At 37.3% G+C, this 22651-nt stretch overlaps 1 protein-coding gene across 2 annotated transcripts in view; it reads left to right on the forward strand.

Annotated features, from left to right (window-relative positions):
* DOK7 (docking protein 7) overlaps positions 1 to 19827 on the forward strand; it is a 56765-nt gene extending 36938 nt beyond the window's left edge. For both annotated transcript variants that reach the window (XM_050338561.1, XM_050338562.1), the window contains exons 8-12: positions 4799 to 4841; positions 13187 to 13252; positions 14347 to 14418; positions 17255 to 17407; positions 19339 to 19827. In XM_050338561.1, coding sequence (XP_050194518.1) covers positions 4799 to 4841; positions 13187 to 13252; positions 14347 to 14418; positions 17255 to 17407; positions 19339 to 19475 — 471 coding nt within the window. In that variant the 3' untranslated portion in view covers positions 19476 to 19827. The remainder of the gene's footprint in view (positions 1 to 4798; positions 4842 to 13186; positions 13253 to 14346; positions 14419 to 17254; positions 17408 to 19338) is intronic.
* Positions 19828 to 22651: the final 2824 nt, after the last annotated feature.

Consider the following 22651-nt stretch of genomic DNA (forward strand, 5'->3'; position numbering starts at 1 on the left):
CAAAGGGCTGGTGGCTGCAGGCAGCTGGGAAGCCCAGAGCAAGAAGCAGGAGGCCCCTCTCAATAGAAGCATATAAAAATCACAACTAAAGAGGCCTCTGTCAAAGCAAATCTGGACTAGAACTAAATGATACTTTTGGTTTTTCTCACTTCTTTTGTTTAAACAAGACCTGTAACTTGTAGTTTAGTGGAACTGTGATTATTCCACACATTTTAAAGGGGTGTGCTTTAATGTGGCACAGGCCATGGCTTGCCAATACCACTGAAGGTGCCATCTTCATGCCTCATAAAATAGCTGATGCTTGGGCTGAGCAAACGGAGATGTTTCTGAACTCACCTCAGCAATCTTTCTGTATGCTGACAGTTGGCCTGCAACAGATGAAGCTGAGAGATCAAGAGCTTGTGGCTGAAATTGGAGCCCTGCATCTGAAGCTTGCCATAGGCAGGAGTTTCTGTTTCATTTGGAGTTGTTACGAAGGACCATAGAGCTTAATAATTTGGTATCTTTTTGTTCAGAACCTGATCAACTGCTGGGCATGGTGAAACTGCCCATCAACGCACATGACCTTTAAAGGTTCATCCATGTGTCTGTATTTACTGATCTTTCCTCGGATTTTTTTTTTTAAATTATTTTTTTCATGTGGTTACCTAAGCATTCAAGCTGTAAACTTTTCTGGTGATTTAGAATCATAGAATAAGTCATAGTCTTAAAGCCTCATGAGGACAGTGCTTTAAGTGTCAGTTTCATTAGGGGCTGGTTTCTTTGTGCTGAAATATCTGAGCTTTGCATGACATGATCAATACTGTTTCTTTTCTGTTTTCTAAAAGCACTCTAAACTTTTCCTTGTGACGCTGATTTCAAAATCTTCATTCAGGATTTCTCACTGAGTCCTTTGCCCCTTTGTGAAGTTGCTGACAGTTCAACTTTATTTTCATAAATTATATAACGTAACTAATCTGCTGCTTCCCTTTACACACCAACTGCGTGAAGCTGTCAGGGAGTTGTGATGAAGTACCACCAGCTGTATACAGCAGGTAGGAGAGTGTTTGTTCATTGTTAGAGAACTCTGCTCCACAGTTTTTGCATTTCAGGCACTCATGGATTTTGAGTCATGATTTTGACAGTTTCCTCTTGAAAAACTGGATATTTTGCACGGCCTTGATATTGCATAACAGCTTTAAAATAAAGGATGGGAGAGAGAAGAAAAATCTAGATCATCTCCTCTGTGAAAATTAAGCATTTGACCAATATAACAACTGAGCCTCTGTTTATGAGTGCAGTTTTGGTATGTGCAGAATAAAAATCTCAGAATGCAAATATTTGCTTCTCTTATGTCAGGTACGAAGTCCTCTTTCATAACAAGAAGAATCTAGGAGCCTCTAGTTTATGCTGAGCCTTTATTCTTCAGACTGGGGCAAAACTTCATACATATGCTTAGACTAAGGCAACTGACACCTAAAAAGCAGACAATATTTTGTGCTGGAAGGGACCTTTAAAGGTCATCTAGTTTAAGCCCTCTGCAGTGAGTAGGGACACCTTCCACTAGATCAGATTGCTCAGAACCCCATCTAGTCTGACCTTAAATGTTTCCAGGGATGGGACATCCACCATCTCTCTGGGCAACCTGTGCCAGTTTTTCACCACCCTCATAGTAAAAAATGTCTTCCTTATATCCATTATATCCTTATATCTTCCTTATATCTTTTAGTTTAAAACCATTACCCCATGTCCAGTCCAGTGCAACAGGCTCTGCTAAAAAGTCTGTCCCCATCTTTCTTATAACCCCCTCTAGGACTGCTGGTAAGGTCTCCCTGGAGCCTTCTCATCTCAAGGCTGAACAGCCCCAACTCTTTCAGGCTTTCCAAATAGGAGAATTTCTCCAACCCTCCCGTTATTTTTGTGTCCTTCCTTCCTTCTGGACCAGCTCCAACAGGTTCATGTGTTTCTGTGCTGAGAACTCTCAGTAGGTGCAGAATAATGGAGCTGTAAAAAGCTGCCAAACTTAGATGAGCTGAAAGAAAAGCTTTATTTCCAAAGATACACAAAGGGAATTACATAAGCTGTGACTGATGAGGTGTGTCTGAAATGCTGACACAGTTATCAGGCGAATGGCATTTCATTCCTCTTGCCAGTGATGATGGAGGTCTGCTTGGCATGAAAACCTACAGAAGCTGGTCTGCTTGGAAGTATAGTTTCCTCCTTTTTAGGAGGCAAAATAGGAAACAAAAATATTTTGCTTCCATTAAAATGCCTGCTTTATGTGAAACAGCTATCCATCAGTTCCTACCCTTACAACCAGTAATGGGGGGCAATAATCTTAAGACAATATTTTCCATTTTTGTTTCTACCCATCTAACTTACAAGCTCCTGGCTCCTTTTTACACCATGGAGTTGAGCTTACAAAGCAGTTGTGATGCCATTTGTCACTATGAATCTGGCAAAAATTCTTCTAAAACCAGGAAACTGTGCAGTACAGTATCTTTGCTTCTTACTGTGGAGCTTATACTAGATGATCCAGACTTTTTGGGTGGATCTTGTGCCCAAAGACTGAAACCTCCATAATCAGCAGCAGAGCAGAACTAGGTATATGATCCATAAACTGTTACATGGGGAAAGGTAGGCATGCTGCTCTTCATATGGGACAGTATTTTTATCTGCTCTTTTTTTTTTTATATATGGAAAATGGTGTGATAAATCATATATTTAATGAAATTTAAAGTCAGTGAAAGTCTGAATGAAGTAAAATGAAACTGTGAAAAAAAAAAAGGTGAGAGAGAGGCAACGATATGCCGAATGTACATGAGGGGGGAAAACAATCCCAATTTGATTGTAAAAAGGACTATGTATTATGATGGTTATTTGTACACACAGAAATAAATACCGAGCCTTAGGTTCTGTTTAGTTCTTTAGGGCAATTGAGCTAATCTATGAATAATGACCCAGCATCAAACTAGTGGGTTCTCCTAACATCTGTCATTGAACCCTGCCCAAGATATTTGGAAGCAGAACATAAAAAATGAATGTCATCTGACAGGAGCCAGATCACTACCAGAGTTAAAATAGCCCTGGACATGTAGTTCATGATGTGTGATATGCAAGTGGTGCATATCCATTTACTGTGGGTGTTGTAGTGGTGAGGTGGTTTGAACTAACAACCATGCATCACGTACTTCAGCACTCAGCTCTTGGGTCACAGATAAAAGATTATATGTTTGAAAGACATTTAACTTATATTTATGAGTAATATTATGAGATACGTAGGATTTAGATAATCACATTGTTAGTTATTGTCTGAGTATCATAGCAGGCATAACAAAAGCTTATTATTTGAGTGAGGTCACTTATCCCTTTTCTTCTTTGATGTAATCATGTGGTTGGTTGAGATATGTATTATACTCTGCATTTGAAAACCATGCACTTACGTTTGTACATTATGCCATAATAACTTTAAGAGTTTCTCCTACAGGCAAAAGCATGTTTTGCTGTGTTTTGTAGAATTATAAAACCTTTTAAGTCTCTCTACCGTTCTTTCTGCCAGCTTGCATCACTACTGTTGGTTACTGAAGTCTCTGCCTTATAGAGGACTGCAGCAGGAGGCCTCAGAGTTGCAGAAGTAACAGAATATGATGTACTTCTGTTTGCCATTTTGCATCTTTGTCAATTATAATTTAATATTTTCTGAAATGCTATGGGATGCTTTTTCTCCTTCAAAAATAGAATCTTGGCCATATTTCTGATTTCCTCTCCTCCCCTCTACTTTTACTCTAAATAGGTGCTCAAATTCAGTGTTTTATGTAATAAAATATATAGCTAGCATAAAAGCTCAAGTAAATACTGTAGCTGTATGTTCCATGTTTGCAATAGGATCAGGCAGAAACATCTTGTATGTTGTGTGTTATTCCACTGTTGAAAGTTGTTCTGTGTTGCAGGGTTCAAAACCCACCCCAGTTGGTTCAAGAAAGCTCTTTTAATGTTTATTTTATTAGGTGAAACAGGATTAAGGTAATATTTTCTAATATTTTTGTGGTTCATGGCAAGGTGCATCAGACCCAAAGAAAGCCTTTCCACTAAACTTTAACTGAAGTTGGGTCTAGTTGCTAACTCCGACGGTTTTTTTGTGATGTTCTCATGTCGTGAGCTTTACATCTTAATATGTTTTCCTTAAGAAAATGTTTTGTAGGAATTAGCATGACTTGATCTTCTAGGTGGATAATAGGTAAATAATCTATTTTGTGTGTGGGAAGTCAACACAGTGCCTTCATGGGGAGAAGATGTACATGATGTATATGTAAAGTCCTATGCGTGTTGGAAAAGCCACCACTTTGTAAGAAAGCATAGGAAATGGAGAGATATCACAGGTCACAGGTCTGTGTATTTGGGTGAGGAAAGTCTGGCTCACAGCACCTACCATTTTAAACAAATATAGGCCTGACCTTAATTTACGTCTGTTAATCCTGTTACTCCAGCTTGATATCCTCTTTGTCTCAATATCAAATTTTTTTGCTTCAGCATGCATCCTACAGTTGCAAAGCATCTAAAGCCAAGTTCATTAGCCTTTTCTAGTGTACGTGACTAAGACATGCACAGAAAAATACCCCAAAACCTTTTCTAAGGTTTTTCAACTTACACATGTTTTGAACATCTTCATGTCTGAGCATCTTTGCATCTGTTCTGGATTTTAAACCACTTGCTAAGCTTTAGTGATGGTGAAGTGATTTCTCTGCCATTCTACCTATATTTTGTGAAGTTTCTATATCTTTTAAAGATTTTTCATTCTAAAATTTTCTGTTTTCTTTAGGGAACAGCAGTATTACAGTCTGGAGTCTTACCAGCTACATCAGGTAGGAGTCATTTAGTTATTTGTTTTTTTAAAGGATAATGTTTAAATCTCAAATTGTGATAAGAAAAACAGATTTATGGAAGCAAAACTAAAGACTATGTTGAGAGATATCCTGTTCTTGGTTGGTTTTGATACTGCAATTCATGACTACAAATTATGAAATACATTGTAATCTGTAGTAACTTTTTGGTTGCAAGGATTAATGTATTTGTGTTTTCCTTCCTTTTTTTAATCTACAGAGGTTCACAGTTGTCAGTTTCTGTATGAAGCTGTATAGTGCTTTTTCTGCTTACATATTTGAAGAACACCGAGAAAGTGTTCTTTTTAGGCTGTATTAACACCAAAGGGAAATTTGATTTATATGTGCATAGCCAGTTTTCACACAAAACCACAGGAATGTTCCCAGAGATGCTTCTCTCATGTCACTGGAACTATTGATTGACCAACAAAATCACTAATGAGAGGACACTAAGTATCTGGGTCTGGAAAAATTATTTAGGCAAAGGTAACACACTGACCATCTTTGTACTGTAGACCTTCCTATCAGTAAAACGTGTTGGTTTTCTGAGTTCCCTTTCTAACGTAGCCAAACTGGTCTGGCACCTTTGAATTATCATTTTACACCGAAGGTAACATTTCATTGGTTTTGTGTAACATCTCCACTTAGTCCTTGAAGAGATCTATGAAAATAATTTGATTAGTATCTTAAATGCCTTTATAGTTCTTAACATATTCCTTGCCAAATAATTCATCAGATCCATTAAATTTCATAGGTTTCCTGCTTCCAATAGGCATAGAACAGCAGCTCTTTGTGTTGGGTTTCTTTATTGCTTTTAAAAACCTTGTTCTGTAAAGCAGTGTGATACTTGTGTGAACAAATCCAGTAAGATATCTAGGATCAGGAGGTGTCTCTGGAGAAGGTTATAAGAAACTCTATTCCTTTGTCTGTCTTAGCAGGAGAAAATCCAGAAGCATTTAGCAGATCTTGTTTCTAGTTATTCCACTCGAGTCAGTGGAATTACTCTTGATTTATAGAGGTGTAGGTAGGATTTTATCTTTCCTTCTGGTACTCAAGTTTCAAGTCTTCAAATCAACCCAAGGAAACCAGAGGACTTATGATTAAAGTTTGTGTAAATGCAGGGAATCCTGTATGTGGTGGGCACAATATTATTTCTCTGTTAATTTCAGTGTCAAGTTAATTATGATTGCAAACAATTATGGATGAAAAAAACTTTAGTCTATTCAGGCATATGAGGGAGTTAACTGTTTTGAGAAAACCTATCATTAAGCAAATTGGAATTGTAGAAATACAGGACAGCTCTTGGATCAACAGAAAGAGAAGATACAAGACTGAAGACATTTGAGTAGGTGGGTTTTCCTTCCTGGTACATTGGGAAAATATTGTGTAAGAAAAGAATTGAACACTTATTGGAATAAGTATAAATGCTTAAGGCAAGTGCAGCATCTAAAGCCAGTGATGAAAGTTTTTAGCTATCTTTCTGAAGTTCCATCTCTCAAATGCTCTAATACCAGTACAACTTTATTCTTCAAAACTACACTATGTTTCAGAAAACAAAAGAAGCTGAAGCTTTCTCTGTCTTATTGCATTTTTCTTGTCCTTAGGTATTTAAAGTTTTGTCATTTATATACATGAAGATTTCAAGTGTAATTGAACCTGGCATTGCAGAGCTCTCAAAACAGTTCTGTAGTCTTTGACTCTCAAATCTAAACCATTAAAGGTCCCAGGGAGATGAGCAGTCATTCACACAGTTCTGTTGGAATAAACATCATCAGAACTTCTCTGTGTTTCTCCATTATGAGAGACTATTATCCATTGTTGAGGATAACATAAGGGCACACTAATTTGAGGTAACTACTTTCAAAACCTGTCTTATAAATGGCAAGATACCTCTACTACCATGAACGATTGTACAATGATCCAATACCCAGTTATATATTTTGCTAGTGCAGCCATTGGCTTAGTCTCAAACACATTTTTTTTTTATCACAGAGAGAATTGTGTAGTATATTTATTCAAGTACACTGTAGAATGCAAGCTCACTTCTCCCTGTGCTATAGCTGCCCACATATTCTATACCATACTTTTGGTCTCGAGTGTTTCAGTTCTGTACCAGGACATGGACTTAAACAGTCAGGATCAATTGTTTAAATACTTTTCAGTTTATTGTAGTGAATGTGGGTGATGATATTCTCTTTCTACTCTTAGTTACATATGCTGAGCAACAGCCTCAGCAACTGTAGAGAAATGTGTTTATCTCTAATGGCAAGTGGAAAAGTGTTTATAAATGCTGCAACAATTCTGAATTGTATTACTAGATGGAAAAAAACAAGTTGGGGTGAATCATTTAATTCTGGTTTAAATCATTTGGTTGGCTTTGTTATAAATAATATAAATATTGATTAGAAAGAGAGACTGAATTAGATCACTTGTGTTTGTAGGAGGAAAATGTTCCCACTGTTATTGTAGCTTTGTACTACAGATTGAGGTAAGAGATTCTTTGGAGTTGTATGATGTGGGAATGTGTGCTCTTAAGTATAATAGGCTGCATTTGTAGTTATAATGGACCTTAAAATACCATGACAGGATAGAGGTTCAAAAATGTGATTCAGATTTCCTGATTTCTGAGAGTGTTGAGTTTTGGAGGCACCTGTTTAGTACACTTTGTGTGAGAATTTCTCATGGGATCTTTATGGAAATTCTCATGTCTGCTTAAGAAATTCTGTAGCTTGATCTTCTGGTTGCAATTTCAGAGATATGTGTATAGGTCTTCTGTTCAGGAACTGCTTATATATTTCGAATTAAGGGATCAGGAATGAGATGCACGTTCAGTGCTGAGAGGTGAAAGGAAAGCACATTCCTTCACCAAATGAATTGACAAGCATGAAGAACTTCTCTGTATTTTCATTATCTTTCTGGTACTATAAATCAAAGTATTGTAGGAAAACCAGGGCTGCAGCTAGAGCCTCTGCCCTGAGGTTTGGCTGTACTTCTGTGTCTATGGCTGACAGGTGTTAGCATGTTCTGCAGTGAGGCTCCTTAATGCACCTTAAGTCATCCAAAGTCCTTGGCTATTCTTACATTCTTAATGTACTTTCTAACAGCTGTGCTGTTTCTCATTATGGTTTAGGCCTCTTATTTAAATCTTGTGCTACTTTCTATTCTATTGCAACAGCTTAGCTAAGGAATCTCCAGCTCTTACTTAAAATGTTGACATGTTCTCCTTCAAAATGTTTGTATTTTCTCAGTTGAGTAGAACTCTGTCAAAACAATCCTGTTTTATGAATGATGTTTAAACCATGAGGCTGTTTTGTGTGGAGGGGAAATGCCACTAATTTTGTCCTGAGGGAAATGCCACTATTTCTGTCTTTAATTGCCAACCTGCTCCGTGCAAACTGAGCAGTCTGAATCCCAAGACTCCTATTTAGAGAAGCCAAGCTGAGAAGTGGAATGGCTTGCAGAAGTGCTTAGGGACACTGCAATCCCTGGAGAAGGCGTTTCAGGCTGGCTCTATGCACTGTATATCAGAAACTTTTGTCCCTTCCCAATTCCCACAGGGAAGCTGGCTGCCTGGGCATTCCCAGGAGCCAGGCCCAACCCAGAGTATTTCAACACTCTGAATAAACTTCTGTAGTGGGAGGTCTGATCTTCCTGTACTTCTGTGTCATGGGCTCTGGCTTTGCAGAAGTCAATAGTTGAATGGGCAAATAAGTCAACAAATATCCTCCCATGGAAGCAGTGTACTTTAGCATTGTTTTGTGACTCATAAATTATCTCTCTTCTTTTCAATTTTTTTTTGTATCCACGGGAGCAAATTCATCAGCATTGCAACAGACACTCTTGCTCTCTGACAGCCTCTTTGCTTGTAGTACCAAACCTACACAATGCATGATAGGAAATGTTCTGAGAGGATGAATTAAGGAATAAACATAAAACAATGCTGTGGATTTGAATTCAGCTGAAATGTCAGTTGAATTCTAATTATGAACATTACATCTCTATTAAATTGTTCTTAGGTAGATAGGGACTCAAGGCAGGAAGACAAAAAAAAGAGAATAAAATTAAGGTGATAGGTGCTGAAATGATGTCAGCTGTCTGACAGCTTCTCTTTTACGATGGAAAAATATGCTTTCTTTTGTACATTTTTAAATTTTTTTATTGCAAACCTATGCAGCCTGATACTTGTATTCCAAGCTTAGGAGTAAGTTTTCAAGGAATTAATTGAGAGCAATGAGAAAGAAGGAACTGGGCCATGGTGGTTATTGTTGTTTAGGTTGAAAATAATTTATAATTCACCATTTTTTTCAGGAAACATATTGTCAGCTCTTTAGATGTAGGAAGACCAAATGCACTCTGATATTTTTATTGAGCCAGTAAAGGACTGTGCTGAGCAGTGTCCACCATAAATATGTAATGTCTTACCTTATAGGGCTAAACAGTGTAATAGAAGAGCATCATTATAATGAGAAACTGATTAATAAAACCCTGTCATAATGTGACATGCTCTTTCTTGGTCATGCTTTATTCTACAAACACACTCAAAATGCAGGGGAAGAAATGCAGATGCTCTCAAAAAGCCAGCTGATTAAAATACATGTTGCATTTACAAGCTAAACCTTGACTTTATTGACTGCCTGAATTACTAGGGGCCTTTCCCTAGGAGGGGAAAAGAAAAAGGCATTGTGGTGAAACCGTTAAAGAAACACATTATGTGAACTCCATTCTTCACCAGTGTAGATCCTGAGCTTTAGATGTATCAAAATTTTTGGAGAAAATGTATGTAAAGCAGCTTTGAGGGTATATATTTCAAAAAAGCAGACACCAAGTTTCCTGGCACAGGAAAATGGTAATAATTCTAGTTGAACAGTTTTTGCATTTTTAAGGATAGAAGGCTGGGCTGGAATGGGCTTACAGTGTGGGAAGATGAATAATAGCTAGAGATAGCTAGACCCTCTGTGATTCTCTTCAACACACTTAACAGGCATCTTGGATGAGCAATATTTGAACAGTGTGCTTGAAAGCATTTCTAATTTTGAGTGATTCTACTCCTTCTGAAGTTGTCTATTAGAGAGACGGAAGGCATTTTTTAATATGGTGAAATCTTTAGAGCAAATAAGTATTTTTAAGTATCCCCTTCAGCTTTTCTGTATTGCAGATAATGCCATTTGTATAGCGTAAAAGATATGAAATTCCTTTGAAGATCGAAGAGGACAAACAGGGAAGTTTTGTAGGGCAAAAATACAGCACCAGGAAGTCTCTTATTACATTTGCATGAAACAACCTTCTGGTGTACTTATGGTATTTCTCCTCTCAATCAGTGGCTCTAGCCTTTGGATGCTCTTTCAAACAAGGTATCTGTTTTCAAAGGAGGAGACAGAAATGTTGCTTGGCTGAGTGGATCAAAGTTCTTCATAATAAATGTAGTTTTAATTCAACAAGAAGCAGGAATTTATCACAGAACATGGTGTTGTCTTCTGTCCTGACTCCTTGCAAGAAATTTAATAGCCCAGACCCGAAGAGTTTGTGACCTACTCCATGAAGGCAAAGTAGAGGCTGGGCAGTGAGAAGTGATCACTTGGTAAATGCAGTGTAGTGTTTCTTGTGGTCTCCTCACTGGTCACGGAATGACAGGTCACAAGATTTGAAAATATAAACTGTCTGGGCTCAGTGTATAGTATGTATTCCATCTTCCCTCTAGTTGTTTGTTTGTTTTTTGTTTTTTTTTTTTTTCCCATGGCTTTTTCTTGTAGCACCTATACTGTAAACTGTTACGCTTATCTTTGAAGAGTGGGCATAAAGCAATGACTATAAAGTTAGAAAAATATTTCAAATATTTCAAATAGGGGTTGTCTTCATTGAGGTACATCAGACTTTTGACTCTAATCATATGTAGGAATGCAAAATATCCTGCAGATTATTTTAGTTTTGTCACATTTTTAATATCTTCTTCCTCTTACGTATTGAGGAAAGGAGAACCAAAATAACTCTCTTGATGAACTACTCAGTTCTGACAACGACTTGAGCGAGTCAGCCTCACGGAACTAGGTGGCAGGAGAAACTGAAAAAATATTATTAATTATCCCTTGTAAAATGAGAAGAATGATGGAAGGGAGCATCTGTCTCCTGCTGGATACTTTATTTGCTCAGAAAATTGTCTTGCTAACGTGCTTTTTCCATTCCTGCAAGTTTTATCCTAGGATTCATAAATAAGAAACAAAGCAGTTTATATGGTAGCTGTAAAAGAAGGAAGAAAATATCTAGGTCGATCTCTGTTGACATGTGTTTATACAGTGCAGTTCAAAGCTTTGAAAAAATTCCCCAAGAGATTTGACTATGTAAATGTTTGTTAGTTGCCAGATTTGAAAGTGCGGAAAATGCAACAGGTCAAATCCTGAAACATTAAGATAGTTCTTTTAAATAAGCTCTGAATGGGAAAATTTAAACTTGACCATAAATGGATTGGAATATCTTATTGTTTTAAATCTTCTTGCCTGTCCTGTGTGCTCTTCAGAAATCCTAAAAATGTTGCTTAAAAATCTACATTTCCTCCAGAATTATTTCTGTTGAATTGTAATGATTTTTTTGAGGGAGAAAAAAAACCTCACCCCACACTAGCTTTGTGATGAAGCTGGAATTAGCCTAAGGCTGTAATCTTTCTTCAAAGTAAGGTAAGGCTTTCAGCGTCATAAAACATATTCTGACATTCTTAAAGCATTGATAGGATGCACTAAGGTGAGACAAAGGAAGATCAGTTACAGAGAAAATATAAGTAAATCAGCTAGCCCAGGGCTGTCCTATTTTTGCATTTATTTTTATCAGCAATCTTGTTAAAAACAAAATTTCAGATAACATTTTTAGTGGTTAAGTCCTTAGCAGAGTGTGTAAAGGTTCTACAGTCTGATCTCATTTGTTAAAATACAAAATCAGGTTCTTAGTATGACATGCTTTAAACTTGTTTTTTGTAGCCTAAATATATAGGATTACCCTATATATGCTCTTATGTACACAAAGACTACAAACTTAAGGTTTTAGTTCAGCTGTGAACTTCTGAAATAGGTTTTTATTATTTTTTAATCCATTGTCCTCATTAAGTGAAAAAATCTGTATTTTTCTAGATTCGTTTTATTAAACTGTAGGATTCATTTTACAAGCTTGGAAATTCTTAGTTTTAGGGGAAAAAAAAGTATGTATACTTTAGACAGCAGAAAAAAAAAAAGAAATTGCCATTTTCTTCAGATTCCCAGGCCATGCAGTTTTCTTAGGTATTTCAGACTATTTATTTCACAGAATTTCTCCCTGTTGCATAAGAACTGTGGTAATTTTTGGGCGCTATTTTAAAAACAAATTGCAGAGAAGTGTCTCACCTGCTCAGATTCAGTTTAGAAGAATATTATTTTTATATCTGATCCCCAGCACCCAGCAGCACATGGCACAGCCACCCTGTCACCAGTGGCAGGGTTACTCATAGGCACAGCCTCCCACCTGAGTTCTGTTCAGTGCCATCTACTTGTACAAGAAGTTCCCTCACAATTATTCATGTGAGGAAGTAAGTGCCACTCATCTTGATTAAGGTGCTCACAGTGACAACAGTGGAGAGAAGAGATGCAGGGCTGGATGGGGGTGATGCTAACCCAACAGGAAGGTATAATGCTGATTAGTTTGCAGGGTAAATAAAGAAGGAATGTGTGCATGTAGACAAAGCACATCACATGTGTACCACACTGTAGGTTTCTGAGTTGCTAGCTCTTGTTTCCTCAGAGTTTCCTAATACTCTACCTGGGACATCTTGGGGATGGTCCTGTGCAGGGCTAAGAGTTGGACTCGATGATCCTTTTGAGTCCCTTCCAACTCAGCGTATTCTGTGATTCTCTGATTCTGTGAATCGGGCTGGGAAAAGGAGACTGGCTGTGCCATCTGGCATGTCTGTGGTAAAGCTTTCCTGGCTGTAACACTGATCAGTGAAGGTGTTTCACCTGCTATGGCCTGGATTAGAACCCCATGGAAGCCAGATCCTTCATGCACCCTTCCCCCTGCTCCTGTTTATGCTTGTCTAAACACGGATGGTGAAGCATGATACAGTTGTTCTCATTCACTTCAAGAAGTTTTGGATCGAGTCTGATCAGATTTTAATGAACACTTTAAATTTTGTTGTTGCTAAAGCTATGGATTGCAAAGGCAGCTCCCCACTCAGTTGCAATGACTTGTAATTCCTAGTGAAATTTTTCTAGATGCTTCAAAAACATCTACTGAAAACGCTGATGCACAGTAGATATCTAATAATAGCAACAGTTATTTAGATTTGATGTGAATCTCTGTCTTTGAATAAGGTGGTGCTTCAGTCATGGCAGCTTCTGGGTCTTTGAAAGTGCACAGAGGGCACAGTCTCCAAGCTGGTAAGTAAAAGTGATTATAAAGTATGTGCGTGCATGTAAATTTAAATGAATTTAAACTTAAATTATTTTAAGTATCAGAAAATATTAAAGTTAATCTTATGATTTGATTCCCTATTGTAAGGCTTATGTATTTCTTTGGGTTTTTTTTGCTTTGCAGAGTTTTTGTTAGAAAGGCACTGACAGATGGGATAAGTTTAGAAGAGGCAGTGACAGATGAGATAAGTGTCAGAGTACAAGTAGTAATCTTATTCACAGTGGTAAAATGCTGACAGCACCTTAAAAAAGGGCGTCCACCAAAAAAACCTCACCTCAGGCCATGAGAAATCCTGTACCCGAACAATGATATGCTGGGAAAAAACACCCACCACAGTTAAATATACTTCTTCATGATAATGGAGAAAAAGAACACTGCCAGAAGATAAAATTATGTGTGTTTGTCATTCAAAATTAATTACAATATTCTATGGAATTGCAATTACAATATTCTATGTCATTCTATGGACATAGTATTTTTGCTTGCCTTGTTTGAACTGGGGTGGAGTCCAAGATCATGAAGAAACCTGGGCATTTTTTTAGCTTAGTGCTCATGAAGGACTGTTGATGTTGTGCAACCTGTCTTCTTGTAAAGATGATGATTTGCACTTGGAAAGCAAAGTTATCTTTGGAAGGGCTAGTTTAAGCATTTTCTACAGAGCTTTGTCAGAAATCAAGAAGTTATCCATCATGCTGGAGGTGGAATTTTAACAAGAGTCTTCCAGATGCTTCCAAGATCACCCACGCACTGCTCCCTGATTCATGCATTCAAGATATCTCTGCTCCCACATCGATGTACAGCAAAACCCACTGTTGACTTCAGTGGCCTTAAGTGTGAATACTCGTAAAAATGTCCTAAAGTTTATTTCCTGGTGTTACATTCATTAGAAAATGCTGGCATCACCACCACGGAAGAGTCAACGCTAGCCACTGTTTCTAAGATTATTCTGTATAATAGTTTAGTTTAAACAGTTACAAGTCAAATCCAGAAAATTATATGCTTTGATTATATTGTACAAAATCCTAAATCCAAAGCCATTAACAGTGTTCCTGTACTCTAGGTCCTAAAGGTGGATATGAGATGCTAACACTTCCTTCAGAACCTGGAACTCCCACTGGCTCTGAGGAACTTGGTGAGTACAGATTTTTGCAATCAGTTGCATAAGAGGACACTAACACCTCCTCTTTCTTTTTCCCTTTTTATTTTTTATTTTTTCTAATTTAGATATCTTTTAAGTGTTTATTTTTGAAGTGTTGTCCTTTGAACATGTCAACTTTACATGCATTCTCACAAACACATTTCTCTTTAGGCTGTATTTATGGTGCTGGTTTACTTTCTGTGTTATTTCTTGTGCATTTCTGAGAACAGTGGCTATATTGAGTAGAAAGTATGAATAGCACTTGCTAAAAGAAGGGCTAGTTTAAAATATAATTTTCTTCTTCCCTCCCCAATTATAATTTTTTCCTTTCGTTTCCCCATCAGGTCAGGGCCACCGAATTTTCAGCTTTACTCTTCTGTTACTTGCCTAAGTATCTTTTTTGATTCCTACATTTTCCCCTTTTCTCTTCAAGAAATCATGATATTCTACCAATTCTTTCAGATGTAACTGTGCAGAATGTTGTAACCATGCATTTTCATCTCTTTTTCTTTCAAATTCCTTTCACAGTGTTCTCCAATACTGGTCTTCTGACCTCTTTTATAAGCATCTTCTGCTTCTGTCCACCCAGAATGGACTGCTGGAAGCACTGTCTTTGTCCATGGCTCTCTGTGTGGGCCTTATTTTCTTAGTAGGAGCTTTCGATTGTCTTGTGCTTTTTAAACAAACCTTTATCTTAATAAAAAAATGAGCCAGTTTTTAGTGTCTAATGAAGTTTTAGATTTTTTCTAAAGGAAAAATGAAATGCAAAGTATTTCTATCTACAGTTTCTATTAAGGCAACACTGACTGAACAACAGAAGACTTTTCCTTTCCTTCCATTCCAATTTCCAAACTTTGTTCTTGGTTGTTTTTTTTTTTATTTCTTCCCACTTTGAGAAGAATGTTTGGCTGTTGCCGGGGCTTCTTTTTTTTTCTGTGTTTCTTTTGTTTTTCTTGCACAAAGACCTACCAAGTAATACATTATTCTCCATGTGTGGCTTTGTAGTTCTCAGGAAAATCACCTGGTTTGTCTGGATCAGGTGTGACATTCAGCTTCCTGAAACTTGTCAACTGTTTAGCTCTATAGAGAAGATTGCTAAATTTCATGCTAGCCAGCTTTGAGGATGCTTCACTTAAGCTCCTGCTACATCACTTTAACAGCAAACAGAAAGACTTCAAAAATTATCTTTTCCTTCATGACTGTTCATGACTCTGTATTAGCCCTTAAGATTTTAATTTACCTACAAGTTCTAACTATTTGTGATGCAGATTCTCAGGGGTATGATTCTGCTGAATTCCTTTTGGCACAGCCAGGCCAAATTCCTTTGAAATACTTAAAAGAGAATAATTTCTGAGAATGAGTGTTTAATGAAGATATAAAAATTTCTTCTGTTTGATTCTGCATTGATTTTGCCATTTTCCCCTAATATCTGGCTTTGGAACAACAGCTTGAAGTCTGACTGTCAGAAAACTATTTGTATACTTTGTGGATGTTCCTAAATTTTCTTTATGAAAATCTGTGGGAAAATTGGCCAACTTTCCAGACTTTTAAATTTTTGGACTGCATAGTAGACTCCTTTGATTTAGACAGCTTAAGCCCGGGGATATTCCATTATGCTGGAACATGCCCTTACTGTTGCCTAACTTTGTATGAGCTATCTCTGCTATTCTTAATACTTCCAAGGAGATTAAAAGTTTCTCTCGATAATTATTCATGGCTGTTGTTGTTTGGATATAAAAAGTCATTCTTCCCTATGCTCTAAAATGCCTTGATATTCTACTGCTTTTCTGTTCACATCTCAATAGTGTCTAAATGGCAAAAGAGAAAAGCAGCAGTCTGGACAAATGAGTTTGAGTTGAGTTTTATATGGGGAGAAGGAAGGGCTTAATGGGAGAACTTCATGGAAAGAGAGAACCTGAAAATGATACCATTTTTCCTCTGCACTCCTTTGTCTCCATCTGGCTTAAGGGCCGAAAGCATTTAAGGGTAAGGATTCCAACTGGACTGGACTGGCAGAAAAGATCAGAATAACTGAAGGTAGGGCTTGAAGAGGTCTTTAGAATTAATCCAATAAACAAAAAAAGTTGTCTCTAAGTCAAAATCACTTTATAGGAGCTATTTCCTGGTAGATGTTGATCTGTGTCTTTTTTAGAAAGACACAGAAATCTAGAAAACTGTGGGATTTCCTCTAGTGTTCTTGTGACCTTTACTGAAAAAGGTTTTACCAATGTCTAATCTTCTACTTTTTTCCTGCAATGAAAGTCTTTTTTCACTTGGTCTGTCCCCACTTGACATAATTCCTATCTTTTTCAATTCAGTACAGGAAAGCAGCCAGTGTTGTCTCCTCAAGCTTGCCTTCCATTCACTTGAAGTAGTTCTTTAGTCCCTTGTTTGGGATATGCTTTCTGAACCTCTAGTGATTTTGGTTGCTGTCTTGCAGATGATATAATAGTTCACATTCCTAGAAGTGATCACATTCCTAGAACAGATCATTTCATATAAGGCTTCACTAACCTAAGCTGGAGCTGGAAGCCTTGTAAGGTAGTGCTGCACATGTTGCTGTTATTGGGAAATGTTTGCATAGCGTTTATTTTCTGCTAAAAATCAGCGAGATCCTGGTTTGTGGTCTTCTGCATAGATCCTGACTTGATCAGTGTCTCAGGATCTTTTAGGAAGAAACTGTAGTCTTCTCATGTCCCATCTACCACTGAGGAATGTACTGTTTGTCAAGCAGAGTTATTGCTGCTCAATGTTTGCTTTCAGTGTGTTCGTATGAAATATATAATTGGTCATTGCAAATAGATCTGTTATAACATGTTATTTATTTTAGAAGGGGCAGTAGGTTATTCAGCTGATGTCCCTACATCAGATCGACCCCACAGTGAGACAGCCACCTATGTTAATATTCCTGTCAGCCCTACTTCCAAAAAACAGCTTCATTACATGGAACTGGAACTTCAAGAACCTAGCACAAGCATAAGAGGTAAGGAAGTCTACAATACTATTTAAACAGCAAAGGATACAGTAATGCAGAATGTATGGGGCATGGGGAATCCTAATTTCATATAAGGAGCAGCTGAGGGAGCTGGGTTGGTTTAGCCTGGAGAAAAGGAGGTACAGGGGAGACCTTATCACTCTCTACAACTACCTGAAAAGAGGTTGTAGCCAGGTGGGGGTCGGCATCTTCTCCCAGGCAACCAGCAACAGGATAAGAGGACACAGTCTCAAGCTTTGTTAGGGTAGGTTCAGGCTGGACATCAGGAAGCATTATTGCACTGAAAGGGTAGTCAGGCATTTGAGGTCTTTTCCAACCTTAATGACTCAATAATCTACCCACAGGCTTTTGGTAACCGGTAGATGAACTCTGATATGTTTGTGAGGCAGTTCTTTTAATTGACATCTTTTTTTTGGGAAAGATTTTTGAATAATGATGTTCTATAAGATGTTGTATCCCTTTGACAGGTGCATTGTATATGTGCTCCTTCTCAAGTGAACATTTCTCTGTCTGTGGAGTTTGAAAGACAGTAATTTGCTTGTGTTCTCAAGGTTTTCATCCCACGTAGTAGGACTAAACTTACTTAAATTTTCTTGCTTGGCTTCAGAAACAGGACGGTGGGTGTAGGTGTACAGGGCTTGCTCCTGAAGACACTGACTCTGGAGCCATGCAGCAAATGATTAAGAACAGAAATGAGTTCTCTTCTATCTTCTGTCCATGAGGATGTATGAAAGTGCTACAAAGAGATAGCCAGCCCAATTATCTGATTTTTTTTAAATTACTTTTTTTGCTTGTTTTTTTTTTAATTGGGTATTTTACTTCTAATGCTTAACTTGAACAATTAGTACATAAGTATGCAATATATATTTACCATATATTGTGATATATATATATATTTATATATATATTTACCATATATTGTGATCTAGAGTTGCAGTCCTTGTTACAGAAAGCATTTTATCAGAATCTGGCATTTAATTGCTCACATTTGGTATTGATGGTTTTTCCATCTATAGTTTTTAGCTACTAAGATTTTCGTTTTTATACTTTTAAATTCAGCAATTTTATTAACTTTGAAATGCTAGGACTTTTCCCATTTTTTTAAAATGTTTATATGGTTTTAGTTAAGTAATTCTAAGCTTCTCTTGGACTTAAAAGTAGTTCTCCTGTTGGAATGTTTTATCTTCATTTTAAAGACAACGAACCAAGGAATTAAGAATGAAATTCCATAAACTTTCCTAAATGTCAGCCACCCTCTCAGGCTCAAATGGTGTAACTTTAAAGGTGCCTTTAATGATCATAAATACATTATTTTTTTCATACTAAAGTTTTCCCAGCCTGCAGCATCTGTGTCTGCACCTATACAGAACTATTTTACTCTAGAGCAGACTGAGCAGCTTTTATCTCCCCTACTGCCAGAAAATGATCTAAAGTGTCATTCTGCTTGAGGCTGAAGGGGGTTCCTCTGGTAGATGTTCACAGAGTGCCTAATCCTGACAAAGAAGAACTCTGCCAACTGCCACAAATGTTTTTTGTTCAAATGCCAGATGTTGTTCATTTACTGACTGGTAGCTTGGTGACAAAGCCTCATAGAAGAGGGAATGCTGAGTTCAGTTTTGTCTTTTACTGGGAGTAGCAGGAGTGGAGATTTGAGCCAGGGGCAGAAATGCAAGTGGTTTCATTTTTGCTTATTTGAAGAAAACCTGATAGCTAAAATATGTAAATATACAAAACACCTTAACAAGCTTTGTTTAGCTGTGGTTATCATCTTACTCCCTTCACGTAGCTTGCTTTAAGACCAGGCCCAGATCATCCAGGAAATCTGTGGAAGAAGTGTCTGAATACTTAACCCTGTGCCAGTTTTACCCAGGAATATATGAGGGGTAGAGTCTTTTACAGGGTTTCATTTGATGTTTCAGGGAGTGGATCATCCCGGTATGCACAGATTGACATTGCAGCCACTGAGACAGCCCACAAAGTGGGGACGCAGCACGCCCAGTGCCGGGAGGAACGCTTGCAGGAGCTGGAGCAGAAGAAGAAAGGGGCCCAGCAGTGACTTGTCTAGGAAAGAACTTTTTGCTCACCACAAATTGATACTAATTCGTCTTCCAAAAGATTCAGACTAATTGTAAAAAATGGTCACACAAAATGCTGCCATTGCTTCTTGCATTTATACCAGATTCATTCCGATATCTTCATTCATAATTGGAAAGCTGGTAGCATGAGGGGTTTGCTTGGTCTTTCTTTTTATTCTAATTTGGTTATAAAGTCCAGATATTTTTTTTTCATATGCAATGACAGATGTAAGTTACCTTTTTCTATAATTCTAAAATCATGGAGAACCTGGAACCAATTTCAGTATTTATTAAATGGTGGCATTTTCTTTAAAAATGAAGAACTTGAATGTGTGTAGATAACAGAATGTGAGTGTGTGTGTGGTAAGTGTACACATATGTTTGCATATGTGCACGTGTATGTATGTAAGCACACATTGCTGATAAAATATATGTATATATCTGAGTGTATAAAACATAAACCCTCTATTAATATATTAATGGACTCTTATAAAAGCAAGAAATTTCAGTGCCTACTTTTTTGCAGGCACAGTTATGTTCAATTTATGTGCTTATTTATGGACATGCTTAACTTTCTCTATGAATAATTCAGTTTTATACCTCACCAGGAATCCTGCAGCTTTGGCTAAAGTTGCTCAGATTTAAAAGCTGTAGTGTCAGGGATGCATATGTGTATGCACACAGAAAGGAGCACACAGACAAGTTATTTAATTATGTCTATAAACCACAGTAATGTGAAGGGGCATTTTGGGTGCTTTTTTTCTTAAAAACCCTAGATCAACCCAAAAGTTCGATTTCATAGCTGCTGAGTACCTGTAATTCTTAGCAATTTTCCTAGAGTTGAACATATGTATCACTTTGAAAATCAGGCCTCAGGTTTCTCAGACAGAATGTTTTAAAATCAAGGTATTAAAAAGAAACATTTACTTTTGCAAATTGAGTTCTTTATATCACAAAACCTATCCTGAATGTCAAGCAGCATTGAAAGCAGAGCATCCACATTACATCTAAAAATTTCATTGAATAATTCTCTGCTGTCCCTAAATAGCATAAAACCAGTTCTGTGTAAGAGGATGATGTCTCCAGAGATGCTACAGAATTGAGGCACAACAGGATGTTATCTTGTAAAATAAGTTTAACCACAAGTCTGTGACATCCTGCTTTTGTACAGTGAGATTGTATGATTCAAAATCTGAATTCCCATGTTGCATTGTCTATTTAATTCTTCTGTTATTTTTATTTGTCCTGATATAAAGTGTTATTTAAATAAAATGTTATATAAAATGTTATGGCAGTGACACTAGACTAACAAGGAAGTGTACTTATGAGGAAAACAACTTTTTTTCTAATAACGTATCAGCTTTGGCTTCCAGAAGTTACTGGGAGTGATATCTTGGGTATTATGATTTTTTGACTGTGTCCTCTTAAGATCCAATATCACAGCCAAATTCTGGTTTTTAGATATGCATCATAATTTATGCTGGTGACTGGAAGTTTTGTGCCAGTGAGGGTTTCACTAAATAACTTAGGATGAGACATGGGTGTTTGTTTTTGAGGCAGAATTTAACCTGTAAATTTATTTGAATGTAGCCTCAATAGTAATGTAAAATATCAGAAATCTCTCAAATAAAAAATATGTGTTTGAGAGTTGACAATTGCCACTCTTATCTGTCCTGTGCTCAGATGTACATTTCTGTTAATCCACCTTACTTATTACTGAAGGGAAAGGATTCTAAGATTTTTCTTATTTGACAAGTGAACGGGGGTGATCTGCTTTGTAAAAACATGCTCAGTACAGTTTGAATGGCCTGGGCTTCTTGGGATCAGGTTTATTTAGATTGGCATGTTCTTCAGTCGAAGATGCTCCACTGGAGGACTTGCAAGGTTAAACCTCTTGCTATGTCCCTATTTTATATTTAATATTTAAAATGCGCATAGCTTCCCTAATGCATTGAAATGCAGTGTTTTCCATGAAAATATATAACAAAACTACAATATTTCTGTTGTAAAAATCTATTTACCAGGAAAATATATTACCTAGGATCTCTACAAAGGCTGCCAGCTGCTCGCATTGAATCTGGGACTTGTAGCATGGGTAAGGATTTGACGCAATAGGAAAGGTCTTCAGATTGCTGCTGAACTCACAGAGAAATCACAGTTTAAAAAATGTGTTTTGGGTTTTGTTTTTTGGTTTTTTGTTTTTTTTTTTTCAGGTTGAAAAGGGGCTGTGAATCTGTGCATGCACATGGGTCTCTGTGCACGTGTTTGTGTACGTCATAGTAACTTCAACAAGGAAGATCTAGATGGCTGTATATAAATTTGCACTAATAGCCTTTGTTAATGTCAACTCAGTTATCCTATAAGGCTTTCCACAAATGAAGTATTTTACTTTTTAGGGTTCTGTTTCTTTTTTTTTTTTTAATACGTAGGAGGCTGAAGCAGGAGGCAAAACCATACTGTTGCACCTATTAAAAACCGGTTGGTTGTTGTTTTGGTAGTGCCTCCCTGTCAAGTTACAGGCTTGGCATTTCTGTTGGAGAAATTAGAGCTTTCTTATTTGATCAACAGGAGATCACAGAAATAGGAAACCTTTTTTCTAAGTATATAAAATCACATGACTTCAACTTCCACTAGCAAACTGAGGACAGTGGAAACCAAACCATAATCCTATGAGCAGACTTTGTGCTCACAGTGTAGCCTCCATGGGTTAACTTTAGTACTGCTGTTAATGTCCAAATAGTTGGGGGTTTACTCACACACCTTGCATAAAACTTGTTGCACAAGTGATCTAAAATATAGTTTGTGACTACTATAGGATGGTTCCAGATTCAGAGCTCTTTGCAAAAAACCCCAAAATATCTCCCAAAATTTTGAGATGAGACTTGTAACTTCTAATGATAAAAGGAAGGATTTGCTCATTTTTAATTTAGCATTCTCTCAGAGTCAGATCTCCTCCTGTTCTTACCAGGGATTAATTACCAGAAGAACAAAACAATGTGATGTAGCTGATGCTTCTGTAAGATGTCCTTGAAGTACTTTAACATGGCAGAATTGCTCTTGGTGACATGAAAACCAGCTGTCTGCAAGCACAGTGTTTGGGCATAAGCATTAGTGTGCCGTGCATGTACCTCTTTCTTTCTGATAGACCTACTCAGTA

Source organism: Myiozetetes cayanensis, unplaced genomic scaffold (assembly GCF_022539395.1).
Source record: "Myiozetetes cayanensis isolate MyiCay16 unplaced genomic scaffold, myiCay2020 scf7, whole genome shotgun sequence".
NCBI lineage: Eukaryota > Metazoa > Chordata > Aves > Passeriformes > Tyrannidae > Myiozetetes > Myiozetetes cayanensis.